General features: G+C 38.1%; 1 protein-coding gene across 1 annotated transcript in view; it reads right to left on the reverse strand.

Annotated features, from left to right (window-relative positions):
• ATP2C1 (ATPase secretory pathway Ca2+ transporting 1) overlaps positions 1–12,020 on the reverse strand; it is a 118,474-nt gene continuing 106,454 nt past the window's right edge. Inside the window, 8 exon segments of the mRNA XM_013990075.2 lie at positions 1–800; positions 2,554–2,695; positions 3,583–3,678; positions 4,555–4,702; positions 5,515–5,631; positions 6,893–6,961; positions 8,270–8,436; positions 9,873–9,923. Of these exon segments, the coding sequence (XP_013845529.2) occupies positions 670–800; positions 2,554–2,695; positions 3,583–3,678; positions 4,555–4,702; positions 5,515–5,631; positions 6,893–6,961; positions 8,270–8,436; positions 9,873–9,923 (921 nt within the window). The 3' untranslated portion in view covers positions 1–669.

The following is a 12,020-nucleotide window of genomic DNA, read 5'->3' on the forward strand; positions in this document are numbered from 1 at the left end:
TTTACACTTACTAAGAAAAGCAAACATTTACTTCAAATCGCAGTATAGGCTTTTCAATCACAAAAAGAAAGAAAAGAATAGTGATCTGACAGTGGTCACATCCTGTGCAAAAAACTTCAGATACAAAAATGGTAACACAAGGTAGCTGAGCTGCTTACATTGCAGAGAAAAGGAAATACAATAACTGAAATATGGCACTCCTGGGAATCAACTTCTAAACCAAATAGAATGCCTTTGAAATGATTAAATTTATTTGTGTTATTAGAAAAAAGCCCCACCACCATAACCATAAATAGTACAATATTTAAAAATTAAAAAAAATTATTATCTATCTAAGATAGATAGTGTACTGAACTGTTAGACCTCTTTAAGTGCAGAAGGTGGTTCAGGTTTTACCTTTTTTTTTTAAATTAAATAACTGCTCATACATTTTATAAAGTTCCACTCAATCGCAAAAGCCAATTTAAATCAAGGAATATGTTATCAAAGTTGCATAATTTCATTTGGGACTGCCAGCAGATTAAAGTCTCAAATCAAGTATTTCACGCTCATTTTCAGTCAATGAAAACTTCAAACGTTCTCAGATCTTCATTTTTCTCTTGAACTTGCCCTTCTAAATGATCCTTAGGCTGCAATTCCTAGTTTGCAAATTAAAGAATGCAATATGCATCATACTTCAAGAAAAGACGACGATGTTGAACTAACAGGCTTCTGGATCTTCTCCCGGCTCCTTTCAACCTTCTTTATAATCTCTGCCACTATGCACACTGATGAAGTGAGACCCAGAAGAAACAGCAAATCTATGAAAGAAAATAAGTTGGTTTTACAACTCTTTGAAACCTATAGGCAGAGTGTAACAGCTTATGTTTTTCTAGCATTTTACCAAAGCTTCAAAATACACTAATTTCTCAACCATTCCGTGAAGTAGCCACAATTAACCTCAGTTTAAAAATAAGGAAAGTAGGGAGTTTCCATTGTGGCTCAGCCATAACAAACCCAACTAGTATCCATGAAGACATGGGTTCAATCCCTGGCTTTGCTCAGTGGGTAAAGGATCTGACGCTGCCATGAGCTGTGGTGTAGGCTGACAGCTACAGCTCCAATTTGGCCCCTAGACTGGGAACTTCCATGTGCCCCGGGTGTGGCCCTAAGGGGAAAAAAAAAAAAAAAAAAAGAAAAGAAAAGATAAAAGATAAAAACAAGGAAAGTAAGGCTCAAGGCTATGAAGTGACTTATCCAAAGTCACACAGGTAGGACAGGCAGCAGCCAGAAAACTAGACCCCAAGTTCTCTTGACTACTTTCCCTGAACCATAACCTAATAACCACAACCTTTAAAAGCAACACAAGCAAAAGTTTTCTATTTAATAGATCACACAGCCTTTTTTAAAGGCTGTTCAAGCAGGTGACTAACTTCCTGATTAAATAATGTCTATCTGAAAATTACTTAGAAATCTGCATCTATTCCACTTGAAAGTCTAGAGGAACTCACTGTTTAAAGACTGTGTCTTTACAACGGTTTGTATCCACACTATCTCATTCTTACTTACTGCTTCAAAACATGGCACCTGTCTCTGTAAAACTCCATTTTCTTTTATAAGAGGAAGGGATATAAATATGAAATTAAAATACTGAAACTAAACTAGTTCAACTTTAAGGTAAACCTACAGCAAAAATACAGGGATTCATAATTATCTAAATTAACTTACAAACCCAAGAATGAGAAGTAGCATTATCATAAAATGCATCTATCCTCACACTTCTACAGGAAGATTAACTCTTAAATGTACTATTTGAGGATGCATTTAATGCACACTATGTGAAAGAATAATGTCTGTCTTCCACATCAGTTTAATAAAACTCTTCTAGGGCTGTTATTTCATAAAATAAGAATGTGCAAATTAGCAAATAAGAATAGGAAAATGTAGTTTAACTACCAAAATTTTAAATTTTTAAAGAGTCACTTGGTTTTCAGTGAGCTTAAATTTAGTTTTTTTCCTTTATACAAGATTAAAAAGTTACAGGGAGTTCCCCACTGTGGCTCATTTGCAGCAAAACCGACTAGTATCCATGAGGACATAGGTTCAATCCCCAGCCTTGCTCAGTAGGTTAAGGACATGGTGTTACCATGAGCTGTGGAATAGGCTAGCAGCTATAGCTCCAATTCGACCCCTAGCCTGGGAACTTCCATATGCCCAAGAGCAGCTCTAAAAAGACCAAAAAAAAAAAAAAAACCAGACTAGAAAGTTATAAACTACAATTACTCTATAACAAATTTTGATTTGCTATCTTTCAGAAATACAAAATATGATTTTGAAAATGATAATCTATAAAAAAATTACATGGAAAAAAATTTTAAGAAAAAAAATACCCCAAAAATGAACAACTTAGAAGAGTGACACCCCTAAAGGCCTCCAAATGAGAAAGGAGAGCATACACAGTTTTCAAAGCAAGGTAGTCACTTATTTCACCTTCAAAGAAAATTCCTAAAACAAATGCATCAAAAATACAACTCATTTATAATATGTAAATTATAAAGATAACATTTCCTTTACCCAGTACACTTAGGCTCTCGGTCTGAAAAACTTTCTGAAGTGGAGGAAAGTAAATAACTAATAACTGTCCCATGATGGATCCAAGAACTGCGTAGCAAAACATTTTATTACTGCAGAGTCCAATCTCAAACACAGATTTGGTCTGTTGGCAGAGCAGAGAGTTCAGTTACTATTTCTCAATCATAAAAACAATTTATTTACTATGACATTCACCTCCAATTTGTAATATGCTGGACTTAATTCTACAATAGCAGTACCAGGGAATCTCTTAATTTTAACTATTATTTTGGAATAATTCAGATGGAATAAGGATAAATTTTAAAGCAGCTTCTCTTTTTCAAGGACTTGCCTTAAGAGTGATGCTATAAAATCAATTTAAATTAACAACAATGCACTGTACTTGAAAAGTTTTACCATGGCAAATAGTGACAGATATAGGTAAGGACTCATAAGGTGCTCTAAAATGAACAGTCAGGCTTCAAATGGAATTTATTTCCAAGAACAGCATACTCTGAAAAAGCACCATTAGGTTCCAGTCCATTATTTTCTATCAAAGCATTTTGATCAGAAAAAGGCAATCCACCGTAAGATACAGCAGGGGAAGAAAAGAAAACTAGAATGTCCACAGCTTTGACACACTGATGGAAATAAAATATGCACAAACCTGTTCTTCTAAACTTTTAATTAGACTATTACCATTTCAAGAGAAGCCACGAGTTTTGTCCTATGTTTAGATGTTAACTTGAAACTATCATATAGCTACTGATAACAAGAAAATAAAGAAGAAAATCAGGGGATGAGAACTGTGATTTACTCTGATCTTCTGGCTAAAGATAAGGCTTATCCCCCCCAAATGCCACATTCCCATTATGATACATTTTTAGGCACATGTTGCTAAGAAGACTATTATCTAGGGCTATAATCATGGTTACAGAAGCAGGCAAAGTTAAAAACCCATAATCCTTGTCCACTTACAATTGGAAAGTACTCTACCCACTGAATTAATTAGCTAAGACCAACTAAGCATACCTGGGATCTGGAACTCAGTGCATTGAACATGTCAAAAAACACAAAGCATGTGAAGGTCATCGTTGTGTCCCGAGGTGTTATCACATTGTCTCGCAGCTGTCAAGAGGAAAAAATGATTTGGCTGGATTCTTTTTTTCTTTCTTTTTTTTTTTTTTTTTGCCTGCAACATGCAGCAGCTTGATGTGGACCTCAGTTCCCAGATGAGGGACTGAATCCAGCCACCAGTGGTGGAAGGGCCGAACCTACCATTGACCGCCAAGTGCACAGCTGTCCCTCAGATAGGACTGAATAGCACAGTGGAATGCGATCTAACCATGACGCAAGGAACTCCCTCAGCTAGCTGAATTTAATGGACAAATACTGCATGCTTTTTAAAGGTTAATATTTTCTCTCTCTCAGAATGAAATAGGTTTATTTTATGATATAAAACATATAAGCAACCTAAATTTCCTATAGGCCATTTAAATAAGTCACCTAATGAACAGCTGTAATCTAAAGTAACAAGTCTTCTCACAAAGCATAAAATAGATATTAAAACAACTTTCTTTTCTGATGACAATACAGTAGCTATATTAAAGACAGATTATCTAACACCTTCCCAAATTTTCAGGTTAATTTTTATTATATCAGATACTTTGATTCAGGTTTATTTTTCGGATCTGAGCTGCATCTGTGACCTACACCACAGCTCATGGCAACACCGGATCCTTAATCCACTGAGTGAGACCAAGGATCGAACCCACATCCTCATGGATTCCAGTCAGGCTCAACCCACTGAGCTACAATAAGAACTCCATTCTCTGCAGGTTTAATTTACTCTAATACATGAATCAGGAATTTTATTAATCCATAAATACTGAGGTCAAACTATTTTAAAATGTTTTCATTTTATTTTTCAAAGAGCTTTCCTAACTTTCCAGCCTTCTATTTAATACACATTTTAATAAAGCAACTTATCCAGTGAGAGCATACCTCCCGCCAGAAGACAAACAAAGTCCCGCAAACAATGATTATTGAGGAAACAAGTATTTTAAGGATCAGGTTTTTGGTCAAGATGCTGTCCTTCCAGTTGCGTGGAGGTTTACGGATGACATCTTTATCCACTGGTTCTACTCCAAGGCTTCAAAACAAACAGAAAAGTGAATCACTTTAAAGTTTTAACTAAGATTTGGGTTTATTAATTTCACAACTTAGTGACCTCAAGTATCCCAGAAGCTATGTGCCTTCTTATAGAAACAAAGTGGTAAATCATAAAGAAAACCTTGGCCACAATTACTTGAAAACAACCACAAATTTTATCACCCTTTCCTCTTTTGTTTATGTGGCACAGTTTGGTAGGGGACTGATAATCAAATTCCACAAAATTGCCCAATTTTGTTAACATGAATATTTACTTATTTCAAATATGGCCTGAAAATATACGACCTACCAACTGGATTTTGAAGTATCTCTCATGCAAAGAAGTCTCAACTAAGATCATGTGTTGTAATGGTCACTGACACGTGTCACTCTGTGTTGGGAAGCACCATCTATGGTCCCATTATTATAAAAGAAAATATACATATGCCTAGGTTCTTCAATACTTTCCCAAAGTCTCTAAGACTGAAAAGAGAACCTTGTAATAACACTGAACCCAGAGACTTCTCCATTACATCCTATTCTAAGAGATAAAAAGCTTACTTAGAGAACAGGGACTGCACCTGCTCCGTGCTCTGTTCTCCATTTCAGGTTGGGCACCTAACGACATAAGAGCTCAGATCCACAATGCGTGAACAAGTACCCCAAGACAGTAAATGATATCTCCCACCTCACAGCTGATAAGAAACACAATGCTGCAAAGATTTCCAATGCTCCCCGTGAAGAAAGTCTTAAAGCTTATATCAGGCCATCCTGCCATCCTGTCTTGCTAGTTTATGAATGAGAAACTCTTACCTCTGAGCTGGAGGTCCATCCATTATAATATTGATCCACAGAATCTGCATGGCATTGAGAGGATTGGGAAAGTTCATTAATGTGGCCAATGAGATTAAAGTTAATGCTGCTATACTCCTGTTGAAAGAAAGAGTCATTTTAAAAAAATGTATTGGTATGGTATAATTCTTGCTAATTTTATGACATTGCTTTCTTAGCATTTAAAACTCTTGGGTTACTGCTCTTCTCTTAAAGGAAGCCTGTACTTCCAAGTAACCTAATGCTTCATTAGTGTGAACATTTGAAACTAAGCGTTAACCCTTACAGTCCACAGCCTTTTTTGGCCACGTCCGCTGCATGTGGAAGTTCCTGAGCCAGGGATAAATCTGCACCACAGTAGTAACCAGAGCCACAGCAGGGATAATGCCATATCCTTAACCCCCCAAGCCACCAGGGAACTCCAAGGAAGAATTTTTGTTATGCAAGTTTTTTTTTAATTTTTTTATTAGAGAACAATTAATTTACAATATTGTGCCAATTTCATCATATTCTATTCCCAAGAGACTGAATATAGTTCCCTGTGCTATACACAATAGAACCTCACTTCTTATCCATTCTAAATGTAACAGTTTGTATCTACTAACCCCAAACTCCTAGTCTGTCCCACTCCTTCCCCAACCCTCGCTGGTCACCGAAGGTCTCAAGAAAGAATTTTTAAATTGAGTTCAGACAACAATTAACAGTTCCAGTAATATTTTTGTTAACTTTTTTTTTCCTTTGGTTTTAACTGTTTTTTCACTACAGAAAAGCTCTACTACTTTTGAAAAAAGACAGCAAAAAGAAACATTAAAATTTGGAGTTCCCGTTGTGGCTCAGCAGTTAGTGAACCCAATTAGCATCCAGGAGGACCCAGGTTCAATCCCTGACCTCGCTCAGTGGGTTAAGGATCCAGCGTTGCTGTGAGCTGTGGTATAGGTTGCAGACTCGACTCGGATGCCGAGTTGCTGTGGCTGTGGCGTAGGCCAGCGTCTACAGTTTCGATTGGACCCCTAACCTGGGAACCTCCATATGCCACAGGTGTGCCCTAAGAAGACAAAAAGACCAAAAAAAAAAAAAAAGAAAAAAAGAAAAGAAAAATTAAAATTTGATGTCCCTTCCTCAGTTATTTCAGGAGCTATTAAGCCACAAAGATTTTATGTATTTTGATAATGATACAGACATCTAATTGTCACATTTATCATGCCAATTTTAGTCTTAAAGATTGAATTCAATTTTTATACTGGAAAACTTAAACATATGAACAACCCTCAGAAACAGAGCCCAGAAGCTCCTAGGCATTCTGCTTGAATTCTACTTTTCAAATAATTTATCCATGGTGACAAATTTCCTATAAACTTACGTGCTCAGCTGGAATCTAACAAAATTTTTAATGTTATTATAAATCCCTTTACCCTCTTCAATTGCAGACCTGAAATTTAAAATAAAATTAAGTGAGAAAATATTATCACAGAAAAATAAGGATATATCGATACTAAAATACTGTGTAACTAATTTTGAAAACAAATTTCCAACTGATAAAACACATACATCAATAAAAGAATCTATTATTTTCATTACTTAATTAAATTAGGAAAAAATAGGGAAACACCATACTAGCAAGGAATGAAAGTCAAGCCTTCCTCTCTCTACCCAAACTAGTATCACTACGCTAAAAATTTTTATTCTTAAAAAGATATTTCAACATTAAAATCACATACTGTATTTCTACACAAGAGAAAATAATACACTTTCATGATACTAAAACAATGATCTTCTGTATTACCCCTCCAAGTTTATTTTTCTTAAAGATATAAATTGCATGCACAGTAATAAGAGGTTAAATTAGCATAGGTCAGGAATTAAATGGCAATGGGATATATGAAATTACAGATTTAAGCTGTTGTTCCTACACACAAATAGACATATGTTGTACCAAAATTATAAAAAAATACGGTTTACAAACATTCATGTAACTTCTTTCATTTTGCTCAATCTAAGAAAATAGGAGTTTTATAAAAGAACTGGTTCTATCTCCACAATTCTAATAGTGGAAATTAAATCTTATATCCTTACAAGGGCCTAGAAATTCTAGGTCCTGGGGACCTGCATGCTCCACTTCAGGCCACACTGTTAATGAAGCACCTGGGGCCTCACCAAACCAAGAGTCAGATCATCCGAGAGGTGATTATCAAGTGACCTCCACCTAAACACTACGGAACTGATACCAGAAGGCACATAAGAACCTTAAGCCAATTAGAAACCATGGGTGAAACAAAGCTATTCCAACAATAAACTGCAACACTGACAACCTGAACAATTCCTGACATTAGGAAACAGAGATGGATAGGGTCTTTATTTATAATACTTTCTGTGAGGTCAGGCACATGCTAATTTTTGAGAGCCTGAATTAATCAGAATAAAAGCCTCAAGAAGAGTCACTGCTGAACCACCACACCAGGGTCCAGAAAAACGTGTCCCTTGGCTGGTACTCAGTAAATATTTCTTAAATGAACAGCCCTGCTATTTATTGCTGTCCAATCCATATAAATAATTTTCCCCAAAACTGTCCATTAGGATACAAAATAAGACCAATTAGTAAAATAGTTTAGTTCACCCAGTGCCTAAATACTGCCCAACTCTTTTCCAGCTGAATAATGGGGTGGGGTGCGGGAAAGAAGGGAAGAGATTCTCTGACGCACACTCATCAGAGCTGAATCATCACTCATTCATCACCTACATGATAGTCTGGAAATCGTCATCCACCAGGATCATGTCTGCTGCCTCTTTGCAAACATCTGTGCCAGTCTGACCCATCGCAACTCCAATGTCTGCAGCCTTCAGAGCAACTGCATCATTTACTCCATCTCCAGTCATGGCCACGACTGACCCGTTCTTCTGGAGAGACTGGGGGCAAGGGGAAGTGGGACAGAGGAGTTCTGATTAAAATGCTACTTCCACACAGATAAGGGGGTAAAAAAAATCCTCTTTCTTTTTTTCCACATAATGAAAGGAGTTCCTATTGTGGCTCAGCAGGTTAAGAACTTGACATAGTGTCCATGAGGATATGGGTTCAACCCCTGGCCTCACGAAGTGGGTTAAAGATCCGATGTTGCCACAAGCTGTAGTAAAGGTTGCAAATGAGGCTTGTGTAGGTTGAGTAGTGGAGGTTGCTGCGGCTGTGTTACAGGCCATCAGGTGCAGCTCTGATTCAAGCTCTAGCCCCGGTACTTCCATATGCCACAGGAACAGCCATTAAAACAAACAAAAGGCTGAAAATAATACAGACCATCACTTTTTCAATAAACTTAAATCCATGGAGGTCTTAAGATAAAGCTTAAAAAAATCTGCTATTGGAGTTCCCATCTTAGCTCAGCAGTTAACAAACCCAACTAGCATCCAATAGGACTAGAATTCAATCCCTGGCCTCTCTCAATGGGATAAGGACCAGCTGTTGCTGTGAGCTGTGATGTAGGTCACAGACTTGGCTCCAATCCCGCATTGCTGTGGCTGTGGTATAGGCCATCGGCTACAGCTCTGATTTGACCCCTGGCCTGAGAACCTCCATATGCCACGGGTACAGCCCTAAAAAGACAAAAAAAAAAAAAAAAAAAAAAAAAAGCTGCTATTAATATTCCCTTGTGTGAGAAGTAAAGCCTGATGTAGAGTCAATTACACAGTGGTCGTCAGGGGCAGTTTTCTCTCCCACGGGATGTCTGGCAAAGTCTGGAGACATTTCTGATTGCTATGACTTCAGGGATGCTACCAGCATCTAGTGGGTAGGAGCCAGGGATGCTGCTAAACCTGTAATATTCAGGAGAGCCCCTCACAATGAAGGATTACCCAGCCCACAGTGTCATTAATGCCAAGGCTTAATACAATGGAGCACTACTGTGATAAATCATTTAAGTCCATGAACTGATGGATGCCATGTCAACTGCTTTGTATATATTTGACTAATATAAGTAACCATAGTCTTTTAAATACTCTTCACTCTCTCACAACATATTTTTCCTGCTGTATTTGCTCAGTTTCTAAGTAATTATTCTTATTCACACCAGGATGATCTGGCTATAAACTCCTGTCAGAACATACTTCTACTTTGTTCAAATGTTTAAAAAAGGTTGTATTTGCAGACATTTCATTAAAGTTTTCTTCTACATCTTCCTCTGCTAACTAAATTCTCTATTGATGTTTCAGGCTTTAAAACACACTTTTTACTTCCCAATACTTCTGACTTCGGTGCTCTATCAATACTCTCAGTAGTACTGCAGACTTAACAAAAGACAAAGAAGTAGCATTGTGGATACAGAGATAAAATAATGTAACTCTTAGAGACCTACCTTAATAATTTTCATCTTGTGTCTTGGACTAGCTCTGTAAAATACCGCAACCTGTTAAAACACAGGATACACTAAAAATCTTTAACATTAAGAAATATCAGAATAACCTATACACTTGTGACTAAGAATATTTTTTAATGATCAATTTAGACTATTTATTTTGCCACTGAGATTAAGTTTAAGATTATGCCATACGTTTGTTAAGACACTCATTTGATATGGTCATTTCAAACTTTACCAAAGGGACCATAGGAAATATATAATCTAAACAATTTACCCGATTTATCCCATTATGTTTAAACTCCAAAGAGAAAACAGCCTTATTCTTGTAATGGTTCCAAGACAGAGAAAGAAAAAACTCTCTTGCATCTGTTTCCTTGTCACTGAACACAATTAAAATGGTCTTTTCCATTTGTTCTGCATTCAGGGGACTTAAAGAACAGCTGCTCCTCAATGTCCATACTCTTTTTTTGATGTTAAGCAGAATGATGTGTCTGCTCATGCTCTTCCTTTCAGGTAAACTCATCAGGATCTCTTCTACTATGTCTCTACCTGTTTATATTACCCTCTCTCTCCAAAGCACATATTTAATCCCCTCTTCTGCTCCCAACTCCTGGTCTTCTGAAGTCCTCTCACTGTGCCTCACGGCTAGTCATCGACAAATCCCTGGGCCTCCACTCTCCTACACCGCTCTAACCTGATTTTTCCACAAGACATGGACTGTTCCTGCAGTCCTCTCAAGGAGCACCAGGAGGAGAGCCCCAAAGGGGTAGGCATCTTCTATTCCCCTTCATTAGCCACAAATCCTCAGTACAGAGACTGTACTTTGATACCTGCAGTGCTCACTGCTCCCCAGGCCACAGCCCACATTTCCAGGGGATCTGTAACCTATGCCTCCCTGGCACTCTCTCCAACACCCCCAAGCTGCATGACTTTAATACCCACGTTACCCACCGTTCTCTCTCCTACTCTCCTAGGGCATGGGTCCACACTAGTTTTCTCTCCTCATCCTTCTTGCTGTTTTTTTGTTTTTGTTTTGTCTTTTGTCCTTTTTAGAGCCAAACCCAAGGCATATGGAGGTTCCCAGGCTAGGGGTCTAATTGGAGCTGTAGCCGCCGACCTATGCCAGAGCCAAAGCAACGCCAGATCCGAGCCACGTCTGCAACCTACACCACAGCCCACAGAAACGCCAGATCCTTTAACCCACTGAGCAAGGCCAGGGATCGAACCCGCAACCTCATGGTTCCCAGTTGGATTTGTTTCCCTTGTGCCCCAACGGGAACTCCTCATCCTTCTAAGTCATCCCTTTCTCCAATCTCACTCTCAGCTGATAACCTTGTTTTCTACTTGAAAGAAAGCAGAATCAAGAGGAAACTTCCACAACTTCCACCATGCAGTATCTGTACCCAGACAATATTCCCTCCATCTCTCCTTTTACTATAAATGATCTAAACAAATATGCTTTGAGTACAGGTCAAATACTCTACCTTCTTATCTATCAGAAATTCTCTCTCCTCTTACATTAAAATTTTCCCTTGCTGCTGCATCTTTACCATCATTATAAAAACATGATATTCTTTTTTCCATTTAACCAAAAACAAAAACAAACCTTCCCTTCCTATCTCAGCTGCCACCCTCCTTCCCCTTCTCTTTAGAGTGAAACTCCCCTGGAGAGCTGCTTATACTTGCTCTCTCCCATTTCTCTTTCCCACTCTCTCTCAGTCCTTGAAATCAGGCTGCTACACCCACCCTGAACTGAAACTCCTGTTCAGCACCAAAGACTCCCCACACTGCTGACACCAGTACCATTTCTCAGGCAACTAACCCCCAAACACAGCCGAAAACCCCCTCCTCCTGAGACAACCTCTTCTCCTAGCTTTAGGACACCCTACACTCCCCTTCCTTCTCCTACCTTTCTGGCTGTTCCTCTTGTGCAGGTTCCTCCAGGCCCCCCTAAAGTCTCCCTGCTGGACTCAGTTCCTGGACTCTTCTCTAGAAGAGGTCTAAGAATCCCTACTTAGTAACTAATTATGAGACTTAAATCATCTCTCTGCAAAACATTCAGGGCCTGTGTCTCCAAAGAAGGCCTTTATAACCACTTCAAAAAACATTAAAATGTAAAACATATTCATCAAAAATGCAAATTTC

This window comes from Sus scrofa, chromosome 13, assembly GCF_000003025.6.
Source record: "Sus scrofa isolate TJ Tabasco breed Duroc chromosome 13, Sscrofa11.1, whole genome shotgun sequence".
In the NCBI taxonomy this organism is placed as follows: Eukaryota; Metazoa; Chordata; class Mammalia; order Artiodactyla; family Suidae; genus Sus; species Sus scrofa.